The sequence below is a fragment of the Gadus morhua genome, chromosome 7 (genome assembly GCF_902167405.1).
Source record: "Gadus morhua chromosome 7, gadMor3.0, whole genome shotgun sequence".
NCBI lineage: Eukaryota > Metazoa > Chordata > Actinopteri > Gadiformes > Gadidae > Gadus > Gadus morhua.
The window spans coordinates 3,593,984-3,621,174 of NC_044054.1; the positions used below are offsets into that span (position 1 = coordinate 3,593,984).

Here is a 27,191-nt window from a genome sequence, read left to right on the forward strand (position 1 = left end):
TAGGGATGCCCTTGATGGCCGCCGCCTCGCCCATGATCTCCCCGAATAATTCGGCCGTCCGGCGTGGCTTCTCCCTGGGGACGACCGTGGAGGTGGAAGCCCTGGAGCGGGAGAACCCGGACACGGAGTCCGCAAAGACGTCGTCAATGGAGGCGACGTCGTCCACCTCGCTAAGGTCCTTGTCTTCGACGTCGAAATAGAACAACGATATTTTCCAAGGCCAACCTGTAGATAGAGAAGTAGCACAAAGAGCACCTGCAGCTTGAAACCAGCATTAACAACTTCCGCCAATAGGTGGCATCAATGGAGCATTATCAAACTTAAAAGTTAAAACGTTCAAATACATTTGTGTTCGCAGGGGTAACATACATGAAACAGAGCACCACATCTGTAAAGATCGCGGCCCTATCTCTGTCAAAACAACTCTGCATTTAGTGAAAAAACATATTAGTTTAATAAAAAAAAATAATAATTACAGTAATTTCATTTTTTTCACTTCACAAATGGAAAAGCATTTGTAATGTATTTGAGGTCTCACTAATTAAAATTGAGTCCTCTGAATACCTAGATACATACAAATATATAGGGAAGTGTTCCTCAGAATCATGACTCTGACCTGCTGAACTTAAGAGGGCGTGGAATAGCAGGAAACAGTGCATTGTAAAAATCACATGTTTGTCGGCGGTTTCACACGCGCACACACACACACACACACACACCTTGATACTTTAATGTGAAACTTATTTTCTGATTAATTCACAATCTTCATCCGTTCAGCCTCAGTGTGTTAAACGTAAGGTGGATGACCTCTCAGAGTCGTAGACGGCGTCACACAGTGTTTTATGTTATCTACCTGGTGTTTTTATTGTTGCCCGTCCCTCTCCAGTCCCAGTAGGTCAACTGGTGAATGATTTACAGGACTAGGATGAGCCCAGTATATATTTACCGTACAGGAGGAAGTGAACCCAGACTTCTGTTTCTACTGGGCTCGTTAATATCAGACGAGAAAGACCATCATCACCACATCGGACCAGACATATCCAGCTCTACACCAGTTATCAACTCTGGACAGACCATCAAGGTAGGAGCAGTTACTGTTCGTTTTGGTATTATTTTACTTTAACGTTTGGAAATGATTTGACTGTAACGTTTTGAGATTATTTAACTAACGTTTTTAAAAAATGTAACTAACGTTTTTAAATTATTTAACTAATGTTTTGAAATGATTTGACTGTAACGTTTTGAAATGATTTAACTAACGTTTTGAAGTGATTCAACTGTAACGTTTTGAAATGATTGAACTGTAAAGTTTTGAAATGATTAAACTGTAAAGTTTTTAAATGATTTGACTAACGTTTTCAAATTATTTAACTGGAACGTTTTGAAAATATTTGACTGTAATGCGTTGAAATGACTTAACTTGAACGTTTTGAAGTGATTTTACTGGTAGGTTTTACTAAGTGTTACTAAGTGTTATCCAAGTCAAAGGTAAGCTTGTTTTTCTGGTCTTTTATCAAGCGAGCAGCTGTGGAGGAGAGACGAGGTGGAGACGGAGAAGAAGGGGGAGGAGACTGAGGCTTCATACGCAGCAGACCCCCTGTAGACCATGACCGCAGGCCGCCCCGCGCCCCTGTCCTGATGCAGCCCCCGGTCCACGCCCAGCTGGCGGCGTTGTGCCTCAGCCTGGTGAGCTGGACGCTGGGCGTGGCCTCTCTGGGCGTGGTGGAGTGGAGGGCGTGGCACGTGGAGGACCGCAGCGTCGTCACGTCGGGCGTGGCCGCGGTGGGCGTGTGGCGGACCTGCTTCCACAGCCATGTGCTCGTCAGCCCCGGGCTGAGGGTCATGTTCTGCCGCGGGATGGGCGTGGCCGACGACTTCCTGCCCGATGAGATCACAGCGGTGCAGGTGGTGGTCCCGCTGGGCCTGGCGGTTGGGCTGGGGGGCAACGCCGCCGCCGTGGCCGCCCTGAGGGGGGTCTACGTCGGGCGGGGCTGGGGCGGGGCCCGGGCCTTCCTCTGGGCAGGGTGGCTCTGCGCGCTGTCGGCCCTGCTGTCCCTGGGGCCCCTGGCCTGGAACCTGCACTCCATGCTGGGGAACCAAACCATCGCCTTCCCCCCCGAGTTCCACCTGCCGGCAGAGCCCGTCCGGCAGAGCCCCGGGGTGGGGGTCATCGTGGCGACGGCGGCCGCGGTGCTGATGCTGATCAGCGGCATCATGTTCCTCTGCTACCGGCCCCCCCCGGGCCCCACGGGGGCCCGGGGGGCGGGGCCTCGAGGCGGCGCCCTGTTGGAGGCGGGGCTAGACACCCTCCGTCTGAGGGGGTTCAGCGCCGCCACGGGGAAAGACAACGCCGGCTTTGAGCCTCACACACGCCTCTGAGACACTTAACTTAACTAAGGGGGTTCCAAAGACACTTAACTTAACTAAGGGGGTTCCAAAGACACTTAACTTAACTAAGGTGGTTCCCAAGGCACTTACCTTGACTAAGGTGGTTCCCAAGACACTTAACTTAAATAAGGTGGTTCCCAAGACACTTAACTTATAAGATGGTACCCAAGGCACTTAACTTAACTATGGAGGTGCCCAAGACACTTAACATAACTATGGAGGTGCCCAAGACACTTAACTTAACTAAGGTGGTTCCCAAGACACTTAACTTAAATAAGGTGGTTCCCAAGACACTTAACTTAACTATGGAGGTGCCCTAGACACTTAACTTAACTATGTAGGTGCCCAAGACACTTAACTTAACTTTGTTGGTTCTCAAGACATTTAACTTAAATATGACCACGCTGGCTTTGAGCCTCACCAACGCCTCTGAGACACTTAAATGATGACGTTCCCTCAGAGGGCTGCTGGCTCCAGGTCTTTATTCTTAACATTTACATTTGGGGTGAGAGGGGCGGCTGTGCAGAGTCCAGGGGAACTCTGAACTCTGCACGAGTGTGTCTTGAGTCTAACCGAAGCTAAAGGCGTGAATGCAAACCTTTTAATGCAGTCCTTTGTTTCGGAGAGAACACGAACAGAGTTCCACCTACCTCAGGGAAGCCCGAAGGTCTCAGTGATAGATGGAGACCTGTGAGACCTCATCCTATATCAGATTCTATCCACCCTATGAGCGGTTAATGAGGGTCAGATGATCAGATGAATGGGTGAATTCATGTGTTCACAGTACATCGTTGTCCTGCTCGCCTCCCACCTTAGCCTTGCTATCTTAAATCAGAGACCCTCCTCTTCTCAGCGCCACCGAGCCATACCGCCCACCTCCCTCCTGCCCCCCCCCCCCCCGGGTGCCGGAGCCCCCAGGGGCCCGCCCGACCCCTCCGGGTTCAGCCGCCGCTGCCGCCGCGCCGCGGGCTATGATTAGCTTCCTTGTTTGGCTAACAGAATGTTCTGTCTCCGCATGGAAGTCACATGCCCCCCCCTCCCCAGCTGCTGCTTAGCATACAATGGGCCCCGGGGCCTCTGATGTGGACCCCCGCTGGCCGCTGATAGAGAGCCCCCACAGAGACATAATGACCACATTGTAGTGAGGGCCACAATGGAGGCTTTCACCACCAACAAGGTGGGGGGGGTGAGTGTCATCGATCAGGAAACATGATGGACATTAACGTGTAAACATTATGGACATTAACGTGTAAACATTATGGACATTAACGTGTAAACATGATGGACATTAACGTGTAAACATTATGGACATTAACGTTTAAACATGATGGACATTAACGTTTAAACATGATGGACATTAAAATGTAAACGTTTAGATTTAGGGTGTTTACCAGATGCTTTTACCCAGAGGGACTCACAATAAGAACATTAGTCAGAAGAAGAGAAACAACGATGTATCTCTGTGGGTACAGTAAGGATGTTTAAAGAACCAAGTGCCAAGCACTAACAATCACTAGGTTAACCCATTCCCGTATACAACACAGATAGGATAAGACGCTACACAACTAAGTACTTTTTTTAGTGGTGGTGGGTAGTGCTTAAGAGGGTGGGGGGGGGTCGAGGCTATGCAGAGTACTGGTCGGCACACCTGGACGTTTCTCAGGCCTGTTGACCAGATAATACCGTGAAGCTGTGGGGGCAATCGTTATAAAAAAGGTGTTTGTCTTTGTTAATCGTAGGACTGCTCTTGTATAATCAGTATGACAGTCGTGCTACACAGGGACTACTCCTGGTAGGCTGATCTGGTCTGTTTATGAATGCCGAACTCTCTTATCAGCAGTTACCTGCAGATCACAGTTCATGTTTGTTGTTTTTTATGTGGTTCTGCCTTGCATTGTGTTTTATATGTTTTTGTCATTGTGGAGACCTGGGAATTGATGGACAGGTCATCTTTCTCCAAAAATGTGAACTCGGACAGAAACAAATCGATCTCTTCCATGTTTATGTTGATGTTACATTGTTCCAGTTTGACTCGATTTACTAGATCAACTATTATAAAAACGGTCTGAAAAACACAAACGTACTTGTGTTCATAATCCATAATGCTATCCTGAAGGATATCTGGTTAGATTTAGAATGATTTCAATATTGGAATTAAATTCTAAATAAATTTATGTAAAACCCTTGATCACAACAAATACAATATATACTTTGACATTTATTAATGAAATTATCAGCATGTTTTACATTTGTTTGCTAAATGACATTCAAGGTTTCTGATAAATTATATATTATGGTACAGTACATTCAACTATAACCTCTGGCATCTGATTGAAATATCATCATTAAATATAATATATTCACCAACTGTTTTATGTTGACGTCTATGACATTGTGGTCGATTAAACAATGACTCCTCATGAGCCTTTCATGATTTATGTTTCATATATTCATATATATATATATATATATTATCTATCATTATGTTCAAGGCTATACAACAATAAATATATATGATCCTAACATAATGAGAAATACATAACTGTGAGCACTAAATATGTTTTTTTGCAAGATTCAGATAAATACTGCATAGCATTATTCCTGTTTTAAAGTCTACGCAGGATATCTCTTCAGACACCAACTATGTGCAGTTGTGTTTTAAACAATTAAACCTCAAATTTTGAAATCCAATGAAATGTACATTTCACCTCATCCTTAACTTATTAACTTATATTAAGTAACTTATTGCACATGGACTCAATATAGCACAACATTATAAAAGCTACAAGTGCAGGTAGACATCACCTTAATCCCTTCCCTCCATCGTCCCGTTGATGAGTCCGAGATCTCTGAGATCTTTAAGATGTCTTTCAGATAGCTTTGAGGTGTCTTTAAGGTGTCTCTGATATGTCTGAGATGTCTTCCAGATAGCTTTGAGGTGTCTTTAAGGTGTCTCTGAGATGTCTTTAAGATGTCTGAGATCTCTTTGATGTTTCTAAGATGTCTTAATGATGTCTGAGATGTCTCTGAGATGTCTTTCAGATGTCCCTCAGATGTCTCTGAGATGTCTTTAAGGTGTCTCTGAGATGTCTTTAAGACATCTGAGATGTCTCTCAGATGTCTCCCAGATGTCTTTGCTGCCTCCCGTCCTCTGATTGAACCTGCGATCCTCAAAGCAGCAGTATGGCACAGTACCTGGGGCTACTAACTCTCTCCTCACAGCGACGACCTGGGGAGCAGCCCTTCCCTCCGTGACATATTCATCCCTATTCCTGGGCCCCCCCGTCCCGTGAAGAGGCGACCCCACCCGTCCTCAAACAGACTCGTCTCTCGTCCGGGGCCCCCTGTCCTGCGACCGCACCCCGGCCAGAGGGATGGGTGTGTCTCGGGGGCCCCGGCGGCCCCGGCGGGCGGAGGCCAGCAGCAGCCCCCCCGCGGCCAGGTGCACCACCCCCGCCGTCCAGCCCAGAAACAGAGCGCTGCCGAACTCCCAGCGCGGGACCAGTGCGGGCAACCCGGGGTCGAAGAAGCGCACCACGGTGAGGTGGGCCACGTGGGACACGGGCAGCAGACCCAGCACCCCCGTGGCCAGGCACAGCGCGCCGCCCACCCTCTTCATCACCCTCTTCACCTCCGGGTCCTCCAGGCGGGGGTCGCAGGCCGTCACGGCGTGGGTCCCGGGGACGGCCAGCAGGGCTCCCAGCAGGCCCGTGCCCAGAGCCACGCACATCAGGATGCGGGCCAGCTTGATGTCGGGGGGCAGCCCCAGCAGGCTGTCGTAGGGGCGGCACTCCTGCACACCGAGGTCCTGCACCACGCACGTCTCCCACAGCCCCAGCTGGTAGCTCTCGCTGGGCAGCAGCTCGGTGGAGAGGGTCAGCCAGGTGGAGGTGAAGGTGGTGGCCATGCTGAGCAGCCAGGCCGCGATGGAGAGCAGGGTGCCCAGCAGCTCCAGGAGGCGCGCATCGCTGGGCTTCATCATGAGGAGGAGGAGGAGGAGGAGGGCTCCCCTGCCTGTGGTTATCGGTGCGGTCCAGACTCCACTGCCTAGCGCTGCATGGTGGGTCGTCCTGGGAACAGGGTTAGGGTCCAGGGTTGTCGTGGCGATGGCGGATCTCCTCAGGAGGTCGGCGGTCCGGTTTGTGACTCCCTGCTGGTCGACTCTCCGGGGGGAGTGGGGAGGGAGAGCAGGGCGAACGAGACCTCGCCTCAGACCGCCCAGAGGGAGGGAGGTAGGGAGGGAGGGAGGGAGGGAGAGAGAGAGAGAGAGAGAGAGAGAGAGAGAGAGAGAGAGAGAGAGAGAGAGAGAGAGAGAGAGAGAGAGAGAGAGAGAGAGAGAGAGAGAGAGGGGGGGGGGGGGGGGGGGGGGGGGGGGGGGGGGGGGGGGGGTTGGAAACAACAGCATCATTCAGCTGCTTGTCAACAGAGCGGTACACACAGACACACACAGGATGTTGTTATATATTCAGACAGGATGTGACCCGGGTTGTGTGGATATTCTTGGTTGTTTCACAGGCCTGCACACACACACACACACACACACACACACACACACACACACACACACACACACACACACACACACACACACACACACACACACACACACACGCGCATGCACACTATGAAGGCTTTAATAGCTGGTAGATGAACTGCACACTATGAGGCTTTGGTAGATGAACTGCACACTATGAGGCTTTAATAGCTGGTAGATGAACTGCACACTATAAAGGCTTTAATAGCTGCTAGTGTCTTTCTCTGTGCCTCAGCGTTGTCGTTGGACACTATATGTAGCATGGGTACCGTTGCTAGGCATCATAAATAAAGTTATGTTGATTAAGAGTGGGAGGGAGAGTGTTAGGACTGTGACTCTTTTATAAACCCTACTAAACCTGACAGGAACAAATGTAAAACGGGAACAAATCTAATACAGATGATTGAATTAATGAAGGAATGATGGTTCCAGACGAAAGCAATCGAGATGAGGACAACGCTGATAACTGTGGACAATGAGACCAATCATTCTTAGAATTAATTTGTTAAAGGGAATAACCACAAACTGTCGTGAGATAGATTAACTCTTCCTATTATAAAGGATGGATTATTATTATTAATATCATTTTTGATATTAAGAAACGTTTCTTATTTATCAAACCGAAAATGTCCTCATTTGACACCAAAATCGTTGGGATTGCAGACAATTAATATAAGTGTGGAGTGAGTTATTATGATACTACCTATTACCTATATTACAAATAATCAAAAGTCAAGGACGTTTTATTGATTGTATTCATGATACAAGTCAAACTAAAACATTAAATAACACTTAAATAACACAGCTTAACTGCGCTTAACTCAACGCAGTTAAGCTTAAACTCGACGTATTCTCGATGTTGTCTACGTTGACACAGCGGCGTCAGTCCCTAGGTCCACGGTCAGTCCAGAGGGAGCTCGAGAATACGTGTACGTAAAGAGCGTCGAGAACGTAAAGAAACACATTCTCGACGCCTTACTTAAAAAACATGACGCAGCGGCGTCATCTCAGCTCAGCTTCTCAGTGACAGCCCGCGATGCATTGTGGGAGACCTCCCAGCCCCGTGTGTTTATTCCTTCACCTTTAACACGAAATGTGTGTTTAAACACATCTTTGAGCTGAGATGTCCGCTCAGACGCAGAACATTAAGACGTTCACTGATTCATAACTCACTCCGCCACCCCGTGTGACGTGTAACCGAACTATGGAAGCCGCGGAAGGTAAGAAAGCGATTCTTTATTTATTTAGTGTCCAGACGAGCTAGACTGGAGATAAAGTCGAGCATTTCAGTATCTAGTTCCTCCAAGAACGACACTGCAGATGACAGACATCACGATGATTAATAAAATGAGTTTATTATGATGATTTCAATGCTGTCGTATTCATGTGCAGCACCAGCAGCGCAGACTCCAGATCAGCTTCTCCTGATGATGCGATGCGCAGTAGAGACTACTGTCTGTATCAGAGAGGGACGCGCCATCATCTGTATCACAGGCCGTCATACTCTCTCTTCCTACAATAAACAGGTCCTTAACAGGTCCTTAATTAACAGTCCCTCAATAAACAGGCTTCACAACACACAGTGGGGATCTCTCCAGCGCTCTCCATACCTGCCGGCTGCAGAGGCCCCGGTCCCGCTACTCCCTCCTTAATGAAGCATTTTTAACCTTAATGAACCACCCATGGCTGGTGATTAGTCCTTTAAAACGACGCTGCAATGCATTCATTTATTTATATTAATTTTTTTCAGTGTTTAAATGTAAACGGATTCAATGCAGTGACCTTGTTTTGAACGCTGGTCACTTTAGTCTGGTGGTTTTTCGGGAAACTGTTAAAATAACAACGTTTTGTCTGGTGGAGGGTTGTCTCAGTATTGGCATTGAACCCCTAACCCTGACAAGAGAGACAGACAGATATACAGACAGATGGAGACGGAGAGGTGCTCTAGCCTTGGAGTAGCAACACCATCAGTACCACATTAACCTCCTCCTCCCTCTGTTTCTCGTCCTATTCCCTCTCCTCCCTCTGTCTCTCCTCCTCCTCCTCCTCCTGCTCCACCTCCTCCTACCTCTGTTTCTCCTCCTATTCCCTCTCCTCCCTCTGTCTCTCCTCATCCCTCTGTCTCTCCTCCTCCTCCTCCTCCTCCTCCTCCCTCTGTCTCTTCTCCTCCTCCTTCTACTCCACCTCCTCCTCCTCCCTTTGTCTCTCCTCCTCCTCCTCCTCCCTCTGTCTCTCCTCCTCCTCCTCCTCCCTTTCCTCACTCTGTCTCACCTTCTTCTTCACCTGCTCCTCCTCCTCCTCCCTCTGTCTCTCCTCCTCCTCCTTCTCCCTCCTCCTGCTCCACCTCCTCCTCCCTTTCCTCCCTCTGTCTCTCCTCCTCCTCCTCCTCCTCCTCCCTCTGTCTCTCCTCCTCCTCCTCCTTCTCCTCCTCCTGCTCCACCTCCTCCTCCTCCTCCTCCCTTTCCTCCCTCTGTCTCTCCTCCTCCTCCTCCTCCCTTTCCTCCCTCTGTCTCTCCTCCTCCTCCTCCTCCTGCTCCACTTCCTCCTCCTCCCTTTCCTCCCTCTGTCTCTCCTTCTTCACCTGCTCCTCCTGCTCCTCCCTCTGTCTCTCCTCCTCCTCCTCCCTCCTCCTGCTCCACCTCCTCCTCCTCCCTTTCCTCCCTCTGTCTCTCCTCCTCCTCCTCCTCCTCCTCCTCCTCCTCCTCCCTTTCCTCCCTCTGTCTCTCCTCCTCCTCCTCCTGCTCCTCCTCCTCCCTCTGTCTCTCCTCCTCCTCCTCCCTCCTCCTGCTCCACCTCCTCCTCCTCCCTTTCCTCCCTCTGTCTCTCCTCCTCCTCCTCCTCCTCCTCCCTCTGTCTCTACTTCTTCTCCACCTGCTCCTCCAGGCTTGGCCTCAGCCTCTGCCTCCACCCCCGGGGGGGAGGAGCCAAACGGGGCGGGGCACCTCATGGACTTCCTTGACGAGCCGTTCCCTGACGTGGGGACATATGAGGACTTCCATACCATCGACTGGCTCCGGGAGAAGTCCCGCGACACTGACCGCCACCGCAAGGTGAGGCGTCGCCACAGGGGTCTGGGAACTGTAGTTTATAGCTCTCGTCGTCAGTGGACACTGGACAGAACTACAACTCTCCCCAGAAACCCTTATTGATTCTTGTCATAGTGTCAACCTTTATTGTGGATTCTATGATGAACTTAGTTAACACTGGTTAAACCTAGTTAAACTTTCTTACAGTAAACCCCATACAATTCTAAAGCTAGTTCAACCAAGTTATACCTAGGTAATCCACACAATACTAAATCACTGTTAAACCTAGTTAAACCTAGCTAACGCTGGTTAAACCTAGTTAAACCTACTTAGTGTAAACCCCACACAATTCTAAACCTAGTTAAAGTTAGTTCAACCAAGTTATACCCAGTTAAACCACACACAATACGAAATCACTGTTAAACCTAACCTTAAACTACAGCCACACCAAACGCGTTACGCGCGTAAGAGGCGTAGCAAATCTGCATTTTTTCCTAGGGAACCATTAGTTTAGGCTCGTAGATGTGTTATTTTTTATATCTCAGTGTTTATGCTGTGTAATCTAAACTGGAGCCGTCGGCAGAAATGTCGTTGTGTGCAAAACAAACAATGACAATAAAGAATGATTGAATCTTGAATCTAGCTGCGTAGGCGCGTTGAAGCATTTTTGTGACACACAATGATCCGCAGGTTAGGCGCGTTACGCGCGGCCGTACCTTTACGCAATCCTAACCGCCCCAAACTCCTCCTGCTCTGCTGACTCCGCCCCTAACTCCTCCCACTCTACTGACTCCGCCCCTAATTCATCCTGCTCTGCTGACTCCGCCCCCAACTCCTCCCTCCTCAGATCACCAGTAAGAGCAAAGAGTCGATGTGGGAGTTGATCAAGAGCCTTCTGGACGCCTGGTCCGGCTGGGTGGTGATGCTGCTGATTGGCCTGCTCTCAGGTGAGGACCAATCACAGACTACGTTAAGAGCTCTGCCATATATATATATATTAGTGGTGGGTATAGATTTTTTTTTTTAATCTAGATTAATTCCAAAATTAATCTAGATTAAAATGGCAAACGGCAAAAAATCTGTTCTTTACCTTGACAGCGGTCAATTATACTTGGCAATAGTGAATTATCAAATATAATTCACCGCGGGAAGTTGTGAAGTGCCCATGCAAGTGAACGGAGCATAAACAAAAATAATTGACAGCTGAACGTTGGGAAGGCCCATGCAAGTGAATGGAGCAGTCTAGAGCATTGAGAAGAGCCGTGTAATAATCCATAATAATGTAAGGTTTAGAAGTTAAATATTTGAAAGTTGTAGAATAAATTAATATAATTTATATTGGAGTTAATTTGCTAGAAATGTATTTAAATTGTTTAGTCAATTAATCATTTACATATTTATGTTACACAATTATTACTTATTAATTATTACATATTTACATGTTCACATTAACACAGTCAGGATATTCTGTTGAATCTGCCTCTCTGATTCCCTCACGTTTACCTCTGTCTAAATTCTAGCTTCTGATTGGTTAGTTCAGTCACGTGATGGGTCCGAACAAGGAAATGTTGTGGTTGTGAGTTGAAAAGTAAAGTAAAGTACCGCTTGAGAAAGTCATCCAACCGTCTCCCTGCTGTTTATTCTCATAAAGAGTGATCCACCACCACATATCGAACCGTTACAATAATTCCATTTGAGTTTTGTTTTTTTACAAGTGGTGGGTACAGAATGATTCTTGACGAAAACTGGTGGGGGCGCGTCCAGCGGTGACGCCTATGCCCAGCTCCCAACCCAACTTGGAAAATAGATTAACGGCGATATTTTTTTTATCACCCGGTAAAAGTTTCTGATAACGGCCCACCACTTATATATATATATATATATATATATTAGTGGTGGGCCGTATATATATATATATATATATATATATATATTTATATATTTATTACACGGCTCTTCTCAGTGCCGTGGAACGCTCCGTTCACTTGCACGGGCCCTTCACAACTTCCGGCGGTGAATTACGTTTGATAATTCACCGTTGCTAAGCATATAATGACCGCTGTCAAGGAAAGTGAATTTCTGGCCGTCTTTCGTATTACTCTGCAAGTAGTCCGGTAACTTATCAACCCCAGCGTCTTCGGTGCTAAGCGACGTCAGCGTCTACGAATGCTGGTAACAAATAAATTGTAGAAAGACACACCATGTGAAGTTATTTTTCCGTTTTTTGAAGGAGCCATGTATTAAGCTGGGTAATGTGTAGATCGAATATAAGCCCCTTACATATTCAGGGTTCATATACATATTCACCTCGTCCTCCGCTTGGTGGGAGTCTAACCCCCCAGGCAGGGTGATCAACCTGTACCCCTCAATAATGTTAGGTTCACTGTATCCCCCCCTCTCTCCCCCCCCCCCCCCCCCCCCCCCCCCCCCCCCCCCCCCTAAGGACGGTCATCGACCTGTACCCCTTAATACTGACTGTAGTAAGGGTTAGTGTGACGGTAGTCACTGTACTGTACCCCCCCTCTTACGGCATCTGCCCCCCCCCAAGGCACACTCGCGGGGGTGATCGACCTTGCGGTGGACTGGATGACGGACCTGAAGGAGGGCGTCTGCCTCTCGGCCTTCTGGTACAGCCACGAGCAGTGCTGCTGGACCTCCAACCAGACCACCTTCGACGACCGCGACAAGTGCCCTGAGTGGCAGAAGTGGGCGGAGCTCATGACCGGGACCTCCGAGGTAAGGCTCCTCCTCCTCTTAAAGTGACAGTACAGGAGGTCATGACCTCCGAGGTGATGGTAATTCTCTCTCACCTCCACTAGGGGGCGTAGTCTGATGTTAGTTCTCTGTCTCTCCACTAGGGGGCGTAGTCGGATGGTAGTTCTGTCTCTCCACTAGGGGGCGTAGTCTGATGGTAGTTCTCTGTCTCTCCACTAGGGGGTGTAGTTTGATGGTAGTACTCTGTCTCTCCACTAGGGGGCGTAGTCTGATGGTAGTTCTCTGTCTCTCCACTAGGGAGTGTAGTTTGATGGTAGTTCTCTGTCTCTCCACTAGGGGGCGTAGTCTGATGGTAGTTCTCTGTTTCTCCACCAGGGGGCGGGGGCCTACCTGCTGAACTACCTGCTGTACGTCCTGTGGGCGCTGCTCTTCTCCTTCCTGGCCGTTTCGCTGGTCCGAGTCTTCGCTCCGTACGCCTGTGGCTCGGGGATCCCAGAGGTGAGCTCTTTACCTTTACCTCCTACTGTACCCCACAATACTCACTGTACGCCCCATTACTCACTGTACCCCACAATACTCACTGTACCCCTCAATACTCACTGTACCCCACAATACTCACTGTACCCCACAATACTCACTGTACCCCACAATACTCACTGTACCCCCCAATACTCACTTTACCCCACAAGACTCACATCACTGTACCCCTCAATATTCACTGGACTGTACCCCTCAATACTCACTGTACCCCACAATACTCACTGTACCCCACAATACTCACTGTACCCCACAATACTCACTGTACCCCCAATACTCACTGTACCCCCCAATACTCACTGTACCCCCCAATACTCACTGTACCCCACAAGACTCACTGCATTGTCCCCCTCAATATTCACTGGACTGTACCCCACAATACTCACTGTACTGTACCCAATAATACTCACTGGACTGTAACCCACGATACTCACTGTAACCCACAATACTCACTTGACTGTTCCCCTCAATTCTCACTGTACTGTACCCCACAAGTCTAACATTACTATACCTCACAATACTCACTGTATCCCACAATATTCACTTTAATGTACCCCACAATACTCACTGAACTGTACCCCACAATACCCACTGTGAGGGTCACTGTACTGTACCCCACAATACTCGCTGTGAGGACTACTGCACTGTACCCCCACTTGACTTATTATGTTCTAGAATTCAATATTCAGATGACGTTCTTTAGACCAGTGGACAAAAGGTGTGAGCTCCTAGTGAGCTGTAGGTCTCAGTAGGTCTTCAGTCCTAGTCCTGTAGGTCTCAGTAGGTCTTCAGTCCTAGTGAGCTGTAGGTCTCAGTAGGTGTTCACTCGTAGTGACCTGTAGGTCTCAGTCAGTCTTCAGTCCTGTAGGTCTCAGTAGGTCTTCAGTCCTGTAGGTCTCAGTAGGTCTTCAGTCCTAGTCCTGTAGGTCTCAGTAGGTCTTCAGTCCTAGTGAGCAGTAGGTCTCAGTAGGTCTTCAGTTCTGTAGGTCTCAGTGGTCTTCAGTCCTAGTGAGCAGTATGTCTCAGTAGGTCTTCAGTCCTAGTGAGCTGTAGGTCTCAGTAGGTCTTCAGTCCTGTAGGTCTCACTAGGTCTTTAGTCCTGTAGGTCTCAGTAGGTCTTCAGTCCTGTAGGTCTCACTAGGTCTTCAGTCCTAGTCCTGTAGGTCTCAGTAGGTCTTCAGTCCTAGTGAGCTGTAGGTCTCAGTAGGTCTTCAGTCCTGTAGGTCTCAGTAGGTCTTCAGTCCTGTAGGTCTCAGTAGGTCTTCAGTCCTAGTCTTGTAGGTCTCAGTAGGTCTTCGGTCCTGTAGGTCTCAGTAGGTCTTCAGTCCAGTCCTAGTGAGCTGTAGGTCTCTGTAGGTCTTCAGTCCTAGTCCTGTAGGTCTCACTAGGTCTTCAGTCCTAGTCCTGTAGGTCTCAGTAGGTCTTCAGTCCTAGTGAGCTGTAGGTCTCAGTAGGTCTTCAGTCCTGTAGGTCTCAGTAGGTCTTCAGTCCTAGTCTTGTAGATCTCAGTAGGTCTTCGGTCCTGTAGGTCTCAGTAGGTCTTCAGTCCAGTCCTAGTGAGCTGTAGGTCTCTGTAGGTCTTCAGTCCTAGTCCTGTAGGTCTCACTAGGTCTTCAGTCCTAGTCCTGTAGGTCTCAGTAGGTCTTCAGTCCTAGTGAGCAGTAGGTCTCAGTAGGTCTTCAGTTCAGTCCTGGTGAGCTGTAGTTCTCACTAGGTCTTCAGTCCTAGTCCTGTAGGTCTCAGTAGGTCTTCAGTCCTAGTGAGCTGTAGGTCTCAGTAGGTGTTCACTCGTAGTGACCTGTAGGTCTCAGTCAGTCTTCAGTCCTGTAGGTCTCAGTAGGTCTTCAGTCCTGTAGGTCTCAGTAGGTCTTCAGTCCTAGTCCTGTAGGTCTCAGTAGGTCTTCAGTCCTAGTGAGCAGTAGGTCTCAGTAGGTCTTCAGTTCTGTAGGTCTCAGTAGGTCTTCAGTCCTAGTGAGCAGTATGTCTCAGTAGGTCTTCAGTCCTAGTGAGCTGTAGGTCTCAGTAGGTCTTCAGTCCTGTAGGTCTCACTAGGTCTTTAGTCCTGTAGGTCTCAGTAGGTCTTCAGTCCTGTAGGTCTCACTAGGTCTTCAGTCCTAGTCCTGTAGGTCTCAGTAGGTCTTCAGTCCTAGTGAGCTGTAGGTCTCAGTAGGTCTTCAGTCCTGTAGGTCTCAGTAGGTCTTCAGTCCTGTAGGTCTCAGTAGGTCTTCAGTCCTAGTCGTGTAGGTCTCAGTAGGTCTTCGGTCCTGTAGGTCTCAGTAGGTCTTCAGTCCAATCCTAGTGAGCTGTAGGTCTCTGTAGGTCTTCAGTCCTAGTCCTGTAGGTCTCACTAGGTCTTCAGTCCTAGTCCTGTAGGTCTCAGTAGGTCTTCAGTCCTAGTGAGCTGTAGGTCTCAGTAGGTCTTCAGTCCTGTAGGTCTCAGTAGGTCTTCAGTCCTAGTCTTGTAGATCTCAGTAGGTCTTCGGTCCTGTAGGTCTCAGTAGGTCTTCAGTCCAGTCCTAGTGAGCTGTAGGTCTCTGTAGGTCTTCAGTCCTAGTCCTGTAGGTCTCACTAGGTCTTCAGTCCTAGTCCTGTAGGTCTCAGTAGGTCTTCAGTCCTAGTGAGCAGTAGGTCTCAGTAGGTCTTCAGTTCAGTCCTGGTGAGCTGTAGTTCTCACTAGGTCTTCAGTCCTAGTGAGCTGTAGGTCTCACTAGATCTTCAGTCCTGTAGGTCTCAGTGTCCTCAGATCAAGACCATCCTGAGTGGGTTCATCATCCGGGGCTACCTGGGGAAGTGGACCAGTCTTAGTAGGCTGTAGTTCTGATGGTTCCTCTGTGTTCCTGGTCCTCAGATCAAGACCATCCTGAGCGGGTTCATCATCCGGGGCTACCTGGGGAAGTGGACGCTGCTCATCAAGACAGTGACGCTGGTGCTGGCCGTGTCCTCGGGACTCAGCCTGGGGAAGGAGGGGCCGCTCGTCCACGTGGCCTGTTGCTGTGGCAACCTGTTCTGCAGCCTCTTCTCCAAGTACAGCAAGAACGAGGGCAAGCGCCGCGAGGTGAGGACCACCGGGGGGGGGGGGGGGGGGGGGGGTAATAAATGATCACATTGCTGGTTTGAATGAATAACCGCTTAAAGGATTTCATTGACAAGATCAGTTTATTTGTTTGAAGATCTTAAAATTCTGGTTTAAAACTAAACTGCAGGTAGGCTTCAAATTTTTACAATTCTTTTTTTTTTTTTTTTCTCATCCCCCTTCACAGGGAACAGACTTAAAAAAAAAAAAAAAAAAATCCAATCATCTGAGTTTTAGGCCTTAAAAGTCTTAAAGGTCTTAAAGGCTGTTTTGCAGGTTAACCGGAAGTTTTGTTGAATGGGTACATAAAGCACTCAAAATATGTATATCAATCATAAAATGTCTCCAAAATAGTGTTAAAGTCCAGTTTTAGTCATTTTTGGCAGTAACAGGTGTTTTCTAACGCCATTCGGCGATGACGTCACGTTGGGGAGACGTGGTGGAAGGTCGCCTCAGCCTAGTACTAGATCTATGGCGTCTAAGAGGTGGCAAGAACCACAAATAACATGTATGATGGCCCACAGCCGTATAATTTCGAACCTGTCAGACGTGAGAGGGCGAATGAGGAATTGCCGAGAATTGATTGCGGTCAAAGCCAATTAATTAACCATCAATCTACCGCAAATACGACCTGACAGATGTACATTGAACACATACACAAAGCACATCGTCCAACCCGGCGGATGCTGACATGCAGACAGCCCACAACAAGCCAAACATCACCACGGCGGGTGTGCTCTCTCTCTCACTCTCGCACGCCTGTACACAATCACTTCAACTTATCCAACTCCAAGGCTAGGCTGCTTCACTAAGACCACAACTAACCACAAGGCCTTCATAACCATGCAGTATGCCGAAGCCGGAAAGGACACACGCAGCCGCACTTATGCAAAACAATCTAATTTATCCTCAACATTCAGTCACTGCAAAGATTTAAAGAAAATCCTCTTGCCATAAGTTAGAATGGACCCAAAGTGTGTGATTGATACACTCTGGTTTAGCTTGAGCTTGCTATCCGTTTTTAGTATGACTTCTCAACATTACGTCTTTCTTCTGTTTGGCGCACATGGCTAATTTGCATACGCACACAGGATTGGCTGGCTCCGCAAGGCAAATAATAGAACATATTTAATTATCTTTCTATCAGTCTATCTGTCTATATGTCTATCAACGCATGTGTCTAGTTTTGATGTGATGTATTTTGTGTATGTCCAGTCAGACTTGTTGTCTCCCTTGTTCTGTGTTGTCTTGTAGGCTATACTGTGTGAGCCGAATCACCTAAATGAATTCCCAACGATTTGTGTCGTTTGGCATTAATAAAGACTTGACTAGGCTATCTATCTATCTTTTGTGATACCTAACAACATTAAATACAATGGATAACAGTTTAAATCTTTATTACCGACATGCAATTTGCACAAATACGTTGGAAAAGGAACCCTGCAACACGGCCTTTAATGATTGTGTTCTCTTCCGTCCACAGGTGCTCTCTGCAGCGGCGGCGGCGGGGGTCTCCGTGGCCTTCGGGGCGCCCATAGGGGGGGTTCTCTTCAGCCTAGAGGAGGTGAGGATCAGGCAGGAGGAGAGCTGCTTCACCCTGTGTTTAATAGAGCTCTACTGCCCCCTACTGGCCTGGCAGGCTGTGGGAGGGTTTCAATGGTTCTGCGTTCTCCTGTGGTGAGCCTATCCTCTCTCACAGCGTTAGTGGGGACGGTGGGGGAAGGATACGTTTCGAGTGTGGACTAGTTTCAGTTTTCTTTTTGTTCCAGAAACGTTTGTATTGCTCTTTCAAAGTGCTTATGTTCAGCTCTGCTTGGCTTCTCTGTCTCTGTTTCTCCCTCCCTCCTCCCCCTCGTCGTTTGTGGTTAACTCTCTCTCTTTCCCCCTCCCTCTCTCTCCCCCTCCTCCCCCCCTAGGTGAGCTACTACTTCCCCCTGAAGACGCTGTGGCGCTCCTTCTTCGCAGCGCTGGTCGCTGCCTTCACGCTGCGTTCCATCAACCCGTTCGGGAACAGCCGTCTGGTGCTGTTCTACGTGGAGTATCACACGCCCTGGTACATGGCGGAGCTGGTGCCCTTCATCCTGCTGGGCGTGTTCGGTGGCCTCTGGGGGGCGCTGTTCATCAGGGCCAACATCGCCTGGTGCCGGCGCCGCAAGACCACGCGCCTTGGCCGCTACCCGGTGCTGGAGGTGGTGGGCGTGGCCGGCGTCACCGCCCTGCTGGCCTTCCCCAACCCCTACACGCGGCGCAGCACCTCGGAGCTGATCTCGGAGCTGTTCAACGACTGCGGCGCCCTGGAGAGCTCGCAGCTCTGCGACTACGTCAACAGCCCCAACATGAGCCGGCCGCTGGACGACATCCCGGACCGGCCGGCTGGCCCGGGGGTCTACACGGCGCTCTGGCAGCTGGCGCTGGCGCTGGTCTTCAAGGTGGTGGTCACCGTGTTCACCTTCGGCATGAAGGTCAGTGGGGGGGTGGGGGGATAGTAAACTACTACTAAACTACCACTAAACTACCACTAAAGTACTACTAAACCCCTGACCTTTAACTCTGACACCTGACCTTTAGCCCTGACCTTTAAACCTGACCCCTGACCTTTGACCCTACAGATCCCGTCGGGGCTGTTCATCCCCAGCATGGCGGTGGGGGCCATCGGCCCTGACCTTAACCCTGACCCCTGACCTTTATCCTTAATCCTGACCCCTCACCTTTGACCCTACAGATCCCGTCGGGGCTGTTCATCCCCAGTATGGCGATGGGGGGCCATCGGCCCTGACCTTAACCCTGACCTTTAACCTTAACCCTGACCTTTGACCCGACAGATCCCGTCGGGGCTGTTCATCCCCAGCATGGCGGTGGGGGCCATCGGCCCTGACCTTAACCCTGACCTTTAACCTTAACCCTGACCCCTGACCTTTGACCCGACAGATCCCGTCGGGGCTGTTCATCCCCAGCATGGCGGTGGGGGCCATCGCGGGCCGCATGGTGGGCATCGCGGTGGAGCAGACGGCCTACCACCACCACGACTGGATCATCTTCAGGAACTGGTGCCGCCCCGGGGCCGACTGCGTCACGCCAGGGCTGTACGCCATGGTGGGGGCCGCCGCCTGCCTGGGTAAGAGCCCCGCCCTCCTCCCTTAGCCCCGCCTCCTCCATTAGCCCTGCCCCCTCCCTTAGCCCCGCCCCGGGGCCGACTGCGTCACGCCAGGGCTGTACGCCATGGTGGGGGCCGCCGCCTGCCTGGATAAGAGCCCTGCCCCCCTCCCTTAGCCCCGCCCCCTCCCTTAGCCCCGCCCCGGGGCTGTACGCCATGGTGGGGGCCGCCGCCTGCCTGGGTAAGAGCCCCGCCCCCCTCCCTTAGCCCCGCCTCCTCCCTTAGCCCCGTCCCGGGGCCGACTGTGTCACGCCGGGGCTGTACGCCATGGTGGGGGCCGCCGCCTGCCTGGATAAGAGCCCTGCCCCCCTCCCTTAGCCCCGCCCCCTCCCTTAGCCCCGCCCCGGGGCTGTACGCCATGGTGGGGGCCGCCGCCTGCCTGGGTAAGAGCCCCGCCCCCCTCCCTTAGCCCCGCCCCCTCCCCTAGCTGGTGGGGGCGTGTCCTAGCCCCTCCCCCAGGCGGATTCAGGAGGAGGCGTGTCCTCTCTAACTGGGCGTGTCCTCTCTAACTGGGCGTGTCCTCTCTAACTGGGCGTGTCCTCTCTAACTGGGCGTGTCCTCTCTCACTGGGTGTGTCCTCTCTAAAGGGCCGTGTCCTCTCTAACTGGGCGTGTCCTCTCTCCAGGGGGCGTCACCCGTATGACGGTCTCTCTGGTGGTCATCATGTTTGAGCTGACGGGGGGACTGGAGTACATCGTCCCCCTCATGGCGGCGGCCGTGACCTCCAAGTGGGTGGCGGACGCCTTTGGGAAGGAGGGAATCTACGAGTCGCACATCCAGCTCAACGGCTACCCCTACCTGGACGTCAGGGACGAGTTCAGCCACCGCACGCTGGCGGCGGACGTGATGCGGCCGCGCCGCAGCGAGCCGCCGCTGGCCGTGCTGACGCAGGACGCCGACAGCGTGGAGGAGGTGGAGGCGCTCATCAAGGGCACCGACTACAACGGCTTCCCCGTGGTGGTGTCCCGGGAGTCGGAGCGCCTCATCGGCTTCGTAGGCCGCAGGGACCTCACGCTGGCCGTCAGTAAGTAACCTCCGTACCGCACCCTGACCCCTACTGACCCTAACACTGACCCTAACCCTGCTGACTGCTGCCCCCCCCCCCCAGAGACGGCCCGTCAGAAGCAGGAGGGCGTGGTCAGCAGCTCGCTGGTGTTCTTCACGGAGGACCCGCCCCCGCTGCCGGACGACCCCCCTCCGCCCCTGAAGCTGCGCCGCATCCTGAACCTCAGCCCCTTCACGGTCACCGACCACACGCCCATGGAGACGGTAGTGGACATCTTCAGGAAGCTGGGCCTCAGGCAGTGTCTGGTCACACGCAGCGGGTAGGAGACCCTTACTGTAACGTTAACTTTAGGGTTAGGAGACCACCTAGTCCTCTTCGGTCCTCTGGGGAGCTTAGACGTCAGACTGACTCACATTGCCGGTGTCACTGTGGTCCGGGGTTCCTTTGTGTGTTTTCTTCATTATATCCGTTTCAAGGATTCCCCAGTACTCAGGAATGGATCAATAAAACTTCTAATCCCGTTTTGTGTTTCCTCAGACGTCTCCTGGGGATCATCACCAAGAAGGACGTCCTCAGACACATGGCCCAGATGATGGACCAGGACCCAGAGTCCATCATGTTCAACTAGTCCTGCTGAGAGCTGCACTGCACCCCTGTAGTGGACTACACTGTACAAGAACTCATCTATACATACACCTCCCTGGGGTCTGTCTCCCGTGAGAACGTCTCACTGTCTTTCGAAGTCTGTCTTTAATTTGCTCTGATCTGAAAGCGTATCAACGGCGGGGTCGGCCGGGGGACTTGCCGGTGGATCGGTCCACTGTGGTCGGTTTGAAGGGGTGTTCCCCTGTCAAAATGAGATGCTCCGTTTGATTCTGTTCGCCATATTCACGACCTCCCACTGCAGACATTGTGCTGATTTTTCCTCCAGTGCTCCGCAGCCCGCTCATCGCCCCCCCCGCTACAGTCTGGGTTGTCTTGTGAGTGACATGCACATGAAGGGTGAGGCTACTTCAGGCCCCTGCTGATATTGAAATGCAGCGATATAATTGGCCGGTCTGGGACGGCTGTGGACCAATGGACACAGCCCCCACCACGCTGGCTTCTGTCCTGATGGTCGTTGGGCTTCCTGTTGACGTGTGTATGTGATTGGTCCTCCTGCTTCCTGGTTATAGGTACTTTGGGTAATGTAGTCCACCTCGAAGCCTTTAACTCTTAAGTGTTTGTTAATTTATTCGTGGCTCTTACTAATGTTTGACTGATAAACCTTCTGGTCGTATTTAAAGTGTTTCAACTGAACCTAAACTACTTACCTGACCTCCCCTCAGTGGTTTAAGGGTAAGCGTAGCTTGTAGCGTCCGCTGTCTGTAGTTTTCCATCACAGTCCCTAAGGCATGTTACGTTTTATATGAATTAACTGAGTGTAAAGGCACTGTCGTACTTCTGTTAGATTAAATATTTAAACACTAATGGCCGAGGAGAGGAACCCGTTTATTGTTTTTGTTCAGACGTTGTGTTCTTTAGCTGATCTGGTAAATGAAGGATATCGTTTTGGACGTCCTGGAGTTGCACATTGAACCGTTGAAGACCATGAGCCCAATGTACTTATCACTCCTCATGCTCCCTGTAGACGTTTATTCCTGGTGGAGTTGAACTGTTAATGGAGTAAGGGTTAACCCAACCCTAACCCCTAAGGTTAACACCCACCCTTAGCGAAGCCCAACCGTAAACCCTTAAAGATCCCATGGCATGCTACTTTATGGATGCTTTAATTTAGATATAAGTAGGCCCCAAACACAGTATTTCAGGCAGCATGTCGCAGTTCATGTACTTCAGGGAGTCATAGCCAAAGTTCCTTTCCCCCAATTCCTTCTCAACAATGGCTGAGACCCCAACTACAGTCTTGTTGTGGAAATACAAGAGACGTCAAAGAACCGACGTGTTATGTACCATAACACCAACAGCAAGCACTTGCGCTAGAGTGTGTGTTATCACACTCACACACACATCTGGCGCTCGCACGGTCGTGTCTCATTGGCGGGCCAAATTCTCTGGGCGGGCAAGGCAGAGAAAGGGGAGGAACTTAGATCCTTTATGACGACATAAGAGAACACGTTCCAAATCAGCGCGCTTGAGCGCTGATTTGGAACGTACACCTAGTGCTTGTTTTACACCGAACACAAGTTTTAGCCACTGGGGGACAAAAGGCAGGCTAGGGGAACCATTACCCTAAACCTAACCCTAAGGTTTAAACCTAACCCTAACCTTTTTGGTTTACCCTCACCCTAAGCCTATCATGCACCCAAACACGGTGGCGTTTGGGTTTCCCACTCCCCTCGAACTCCCACAACAAATTCAGCGCAGCGATGGTGGTGATCTCAGCCATGTTTGTGGAGCAAAAGAAAAGTAGCAGGGGGAAATAAGGTTTGGGCGGGCTCATCTAGCTCCGTAGGCGCGTTAGGCGCGTTGAACTATTTTTGTGACGCACAATGATCAAGCGTCAGGTTAGGAGCGTTACACGCGTGTCTGACATATAGGGGACTAGTCTCTGTAGACGCATACTGCAGCCAATCAAATCGCTTCCCGCTACAAAGCCGATGTGTGGATATAAATACAAAAGATGACACCAACAACAGGTGACTAAAAAACAATCCTATCATTCCATATTTCTGTAAAATAATATAATGGCCGGATTTCTTCTGCTTCTTCCTGCTTGTTATTGCAAAATGGATCCAGCAAACGCGTGGAGTGCATTTGCATAACCGCGATCCGATTGGCCGACGGATCCACCGCTGCCTGAAAAGTTGACCTATCTCAACTCTTTTACACAGGCCACGGAGCCGAATGGACGGACGGACCCACAATGCATTTCGCGAGCGCCCCAGGCAAAGTCAATGAGATCCGTCGACGGACGGACGTAGTGTGAACAAGCCCTTAAAGGTACGGCAACACTGAACGGGTTACGTGCGTTAGAGGCGTAGAAAATTGGCATTTTTTTGCATAGGGAACCATTGGTTCACACGCTAAAGCAGCGCTAGATGCGTTTTACGCATCTCATGCCCAACGCACCTACGCGTCTAACGCACCTACGCACGGAATTCAAAATTGTTTACGCTCCTACGTGTGACACTTAGCCGCGATTGCCAATTAGCGCTCTGCAGCTGATATGGAGCGCCTGTAGTTGGTGTGACGGGAGATCCTGGCACCAACCCGGGCTAGCAGGTCATCAAACATTGCCCCAGTCAACCGAAAATACCGGTTGTGGCCGTACCTTTAGGGTTCACTCTAACCCAAACTCTAACCCAAACTCTTACCCTAAACTCAAGCCTTACCGTTAGGGCGCACTCACACTAGGCCATCTGTACCGTGCCCAAGTCCGTTTCACACCCATATCGTGCTCAAGTACGATTGCCCCTGTCAAACCAAAATTGTACCGAGAGCGAAAATTGTGCCGCCTACGTAATCCACGTCGAAACATTGCGTCAACGCGATTGTCCGTTGCCAGGCAGGTTTCAAAAAATGTTCACGCTCATCAAGGGTAGTGGTGTTGCTGAAAAGAAAGTGAAATCCGCGAGTTGCTGATCATGTGAGAGCAGGTGATGCAGTCGTATTAAACAAAGACGTTGAAAGATGGTGCGATCTACGAGAGAGTCGCAGAGGAACTGTCCTGACGATGCTTAATTTTGTCGGGATAAAAAACAAGTGGTTAGCAAAATAAAGAATATGTTGGTGTTTTTGCACTTGTAAATAGTTAGTCGTGTTTGTAGCCTACACTCAGACGTGAACTTATGCAGGTGTCTTCATTGATATGAAAAATAAAAACATTCGGGAGTGTGCAAATTATTCTAGGTATAGACTGCGAGCAGCCCCGCCTTCTCCAGTGAACCAAGAAAGCCCGCGCCGGGGCGAACGCGGTATTTTTGATCAAAAACTCAACTTCACTATCGCACCAACATGAACTGCTTGCCGTCATGTTTATTGTTTAAAGGGAAAGAAGGGTCGCATGGACTATACGTCATCCAGCTCAGGTTGCGTAGCCGTGCGTGTGCGCGTGTCGGCTCATTAGCATCTGTACCGTGGCCTGAGTACAACTCTCCGAAGTGTGCTCAGGCCACAGATTTGAACTGTACTTGAGTACTTTGAACTGGCCTAGTGTGAGTGCGCCCTTAGGGTTTAACTCTAACCATAACCATAACCATAACTCTAACTCTAACCCTAAGTCTACGGTCAGAGGCGTTGTGATCAACATGTCATTGACACTGAATACCTGTTTTAAGTTGAAGAGCTTCAGGATGTATTTCTATTTTAAGGGGGAATCAAGAACACTGTTAATATATCTCCATTCTCCTCATTCGGATGATAACTCTAAATATGTAAAAAAATACATACATTGTACTCATTTTGCACTTTTATTTAGAAATTTGGGATTTGTAACACATCATTATTTGTTGAGGTCGATCGAGAATAAAGATGGATTTGTCTCTTAACAGTTTTCTCCTTAATTGCTCCCTTAATCGTTCGTTAATACCGCGTTCAGAGCTCTGCTCACGGCCATAAACGCTAATTGGGAGGTATTAATTGGTTGCATTCTGCAGCCCGAACGCTAGGGGCCGCTAACACAATGCGCATTTTACAAACCCTATTCAAGAGTAGTTATATTGTTCGTCGAAATTAAAGCTATATAACATTGATCTTGCAGCTGACACCATAATATAGTCCGGCAAAGTCCGTCGATCGCGCAAGATCAATGTGCTGAGTGAGACCACCATCCAGCTGCCCAAATTCGATGCAGCAACAGTGACACAATGGTGAGTAAATGAGCATGCTTAAGGTACATGCTTTGCGTGATATTTTATGCAGAGCATGTTTAATGCATTGTTTCCAGTTTTCATAACGAGATGGCTGGCTCAGCAAATGGAATGTGAATCTAAATGAAGTGGCCGTTTTATAAAATCAATAATACACGAGAGGATGTGGATCAATTGCTATGTGATCACAGCTGTGTCATGCTGCTGTATCATAGGCGTGATCAAATGCCAATCGGTCAAACCCTCTCTGAATTTTAATAAACAAATCAGCAGTGTGGTCAGAAGTGGTTTTTATCAACTTAGAGTAATATCAAATCTTGAATCCCTTTTATCCCGGAGTGATCTTGAAATTCTCATGCATGCTTTTATCAGCTCTAGACTTGATTACTGCAATATTTTATATACAGGTCTTACTCAATCTAACATCCACAAATTACAGATGGTCCAGAATGCAGCAGCCAGAATGCTCACTGGCACTAAAAAGAGAGAGCACATCACACCAGTCCTGGCTCAGCTGCACTGGCTCCCAGTGCAGCTGGGAGCCCAGTTCAAATTTAGAATTGATTTTAAGATTTTACTCTTTGTTTTTAAAGCTCTTAATGGCTCAGCCCCCCCTTATATTGGTGAAATGCTTTCCCCACATTCCACCTCAAGGTCGACCCGATCATCCACAAAACAGCTCCTATCTGTCCCCCGTACACGTCTTAAAACGAAAGGTGACAGGGCATTCTCTGTTGCTGGCCCAAACCTTTGGAATCCCCTTCCACCCCACATCAAGTCCTCTACCACCCTTGCCAGTTTTAAGTCTAATTTAAAGACATACCTTTTCACTCTTGCTTTAACACCCTTAACCCTGTTCTTACTATTTATATTGCTCTCTTTCTACTTATTTTATGCATTTCTTTTTTAGTCAAGACCTGTGTATCCCTGGCCCCTTTCAACAACTGTCCTGCCCAACCCTGGTTTCTGCAATTGTAAAGCGCTTTGGGTGAAAGCCCTGTTGTTTTTAAATGTGCTACATAAATAAAAGTGACTTGACTTGACTTGACTTGTGTATTATTGCTAAATGTTTATTCATATTGATTGTTTTCCCAGGTTCAGCAGGCGTTGCCGGTCACAGGAGAATGATGCTCTGATGCAGGGTGTCCCTGCACTATGTCATGTATTGTCGTTATGTGTTGTTATTATCATTGTTATTGTTGTTTGAACTATATTATATATGTTTTATATTATAAAAATATAAAACTGGTTCGGAGGTTACTGGGATGTGATTTCTTATTCTTTTCTTCTTCCTCTTATTATTATTATTATTACTTAGTTAAGTTATTTCACCAATTTCACTCAAATATCTACAACTTTTGATACCTACACAAGGCAGGATTATCTGAACTCAAACTATAGATAACAATAATCATCAAATGTGTATTCTTTGTCTTCATCACAAATGGTCCCGTTTGGCTATGGATATGACAGGCCTAATTCCCATGTCTTCACAAATTTGTGTGACAGTATAGTACGGTACAGCACAAATAAATAAGATTTCGGGTACTAACTTTATTAATCATTGTTTATTACAATACGATATATATTTGATACAACATTATTATTAGGGTTATTTTCATAAGGATCTGGATATTTCTCTGACAATATGAATGTACAGTAGTCATATTAAGATCATAACGAATTAGGAACGATTCGATACGACGAGATCAAGATGTATTTTACGTTATGTATGGAACTTTACGTTGACTAACTTTATTAATCATTGTTTATTACAATGCGATATATATTCGGTACAACATTATTATTTATTTGCATAAGGATCAGGACATTTTTCTGATAATATGAATGCAAAGTAGTCATATTATGCTCATAACTAATTAGGACCAACCGTGATTGGAAACGACGAGATCCTAAATCCGATCCGTCTGCTTTTTAGATTCTGGATCG

General features: G+C 49.0%; 3 protein-coding genes across 5 annotated transcripts; 2 read left to right on the top strand and 1 right to left on the bottom strand.

The window, feature by feature from the left end:
- The first annotated feature begins 940 nt into the window (after positions 1-940).
- On the top strand, positions 941-4,808 carry LOC115547761 (claudin-34-like). Of its 2 annotated transcripts, none has more exons than XM_030362198.1 (2): positions 941-1,081; positions 1,519-4,808. In XM_030362198.1, the coding sequence occupies exon 2, from the start codon at positions 1,639-1,641 to the stop codon at positions 2,377-2,379; it is 741 nt and encodes a 246-aa protein (XP_030218058.1). In that variant the 5' UTR covers positions 941-1,081; positions 1,519-1,638; the 3' UTR covers positions 2,380-4,808. The 2 variants fall into 2 exon arrangements, with proteins under 2 accessions (XP_030218058.1, XP_030218059.1); XM_030362199.1 differs by having other exon boundaries at positions 956-1,081; positions 1,526-4,808.
- Positions 4,374-6,586, bottom strand: LOC115547763 (putative claudin-24). The gene has a single exon (XM_030362200.1). It carries the CDS (start codon positions 6,368-6,370, stop codon positions 5,702-5,704), a length of 669 nt encoding a protein of 222 aa, XP_030218060.1. The 5' UTR covers positions 6,371-6,586; the 3' UTR covers positions 4,374-5,701.
- A 1,324-nt stretch (positions 6,587-7,910) lies between these two features.
- On the top strand, positions 7,911-26,284 carry LOC115547351 (H(+)/Cl(-) exchange transporter 4). Of its 2 annotated transcripts, XR_003977351.1 has the most exons (13): positions 7,911-8,142; positions 9,806-9,972; positions 10,796-10,895; positions 12,497-12,684; positions 13,039-13,161; positions 16,049-16,255; positions 17,757-17,837; positions 18,190-18,735; positions 19,202-19,388; positions 20,053-20,451; positions 20,536-20,752; positions 20,971-23,373; positions 25,133-26,284. XR_003977351.1 is itself a non-coding variant. In XM_030361528.1 (12 exons), exons 1-12 carry the CDS (start codon positions 8,127-8,129, stop codon positions 21,059-21,061), a joined length of 2,322 nt encoding a protein of 773 aa, XP_030217388.1. In that variant the 5' UTR covers positions 7,911-8,126; the 3' UTR covers positions 21,062-26,284. The 2 variants fall into 2 exon arrangements, 1 of the variants encoding a protein (XP_030217388.1); XM_030361528.1 differs by having other exon boundaries at positions 20,971-26,284.
- The last annotated feature ends 907 nt before the right edge of the window (positions 26,285-27,191 follow it).

What these genes read in the sequence shown, in the direction of transcription:
- LOC115547351 (XM_030361528.1), top strand. An exon ending in TTCTCTTCAGCCTAGAGGAG is followed by an intron (nt 17,838 to 18,189) that starts GTGAGGATCAGG and finishes CTCCCCCCCTAG; the next exon opens with GTGAGCTACTACTTCCCCCT. An exon ending in TGTCTGGTCACACGCAGCGG is followed by an intron (nt 20,753 to 20,970) that starts GTAGGAGACCCT and finishes GTGTTTCCTCAG; the next exon opens with ACGTCTCCTGGGGATCATCA.
- LOC115547761 (XM_030362198.1), top strand. Translation starts at nt 1,639, where the DNA reads ATGCAGCCCCCGGTCCACGCCCAGCTGGCGGCGTTGTGCCTCAGCCTG.
- LOC115547763 (XM_030362200.1), bottom strand. Translation starts at nt 6,370, where the DNA reads ATGATGAAGCCCAGCGATGCGCGCCTCCTGGAGCTGCTGGGCACCCTG.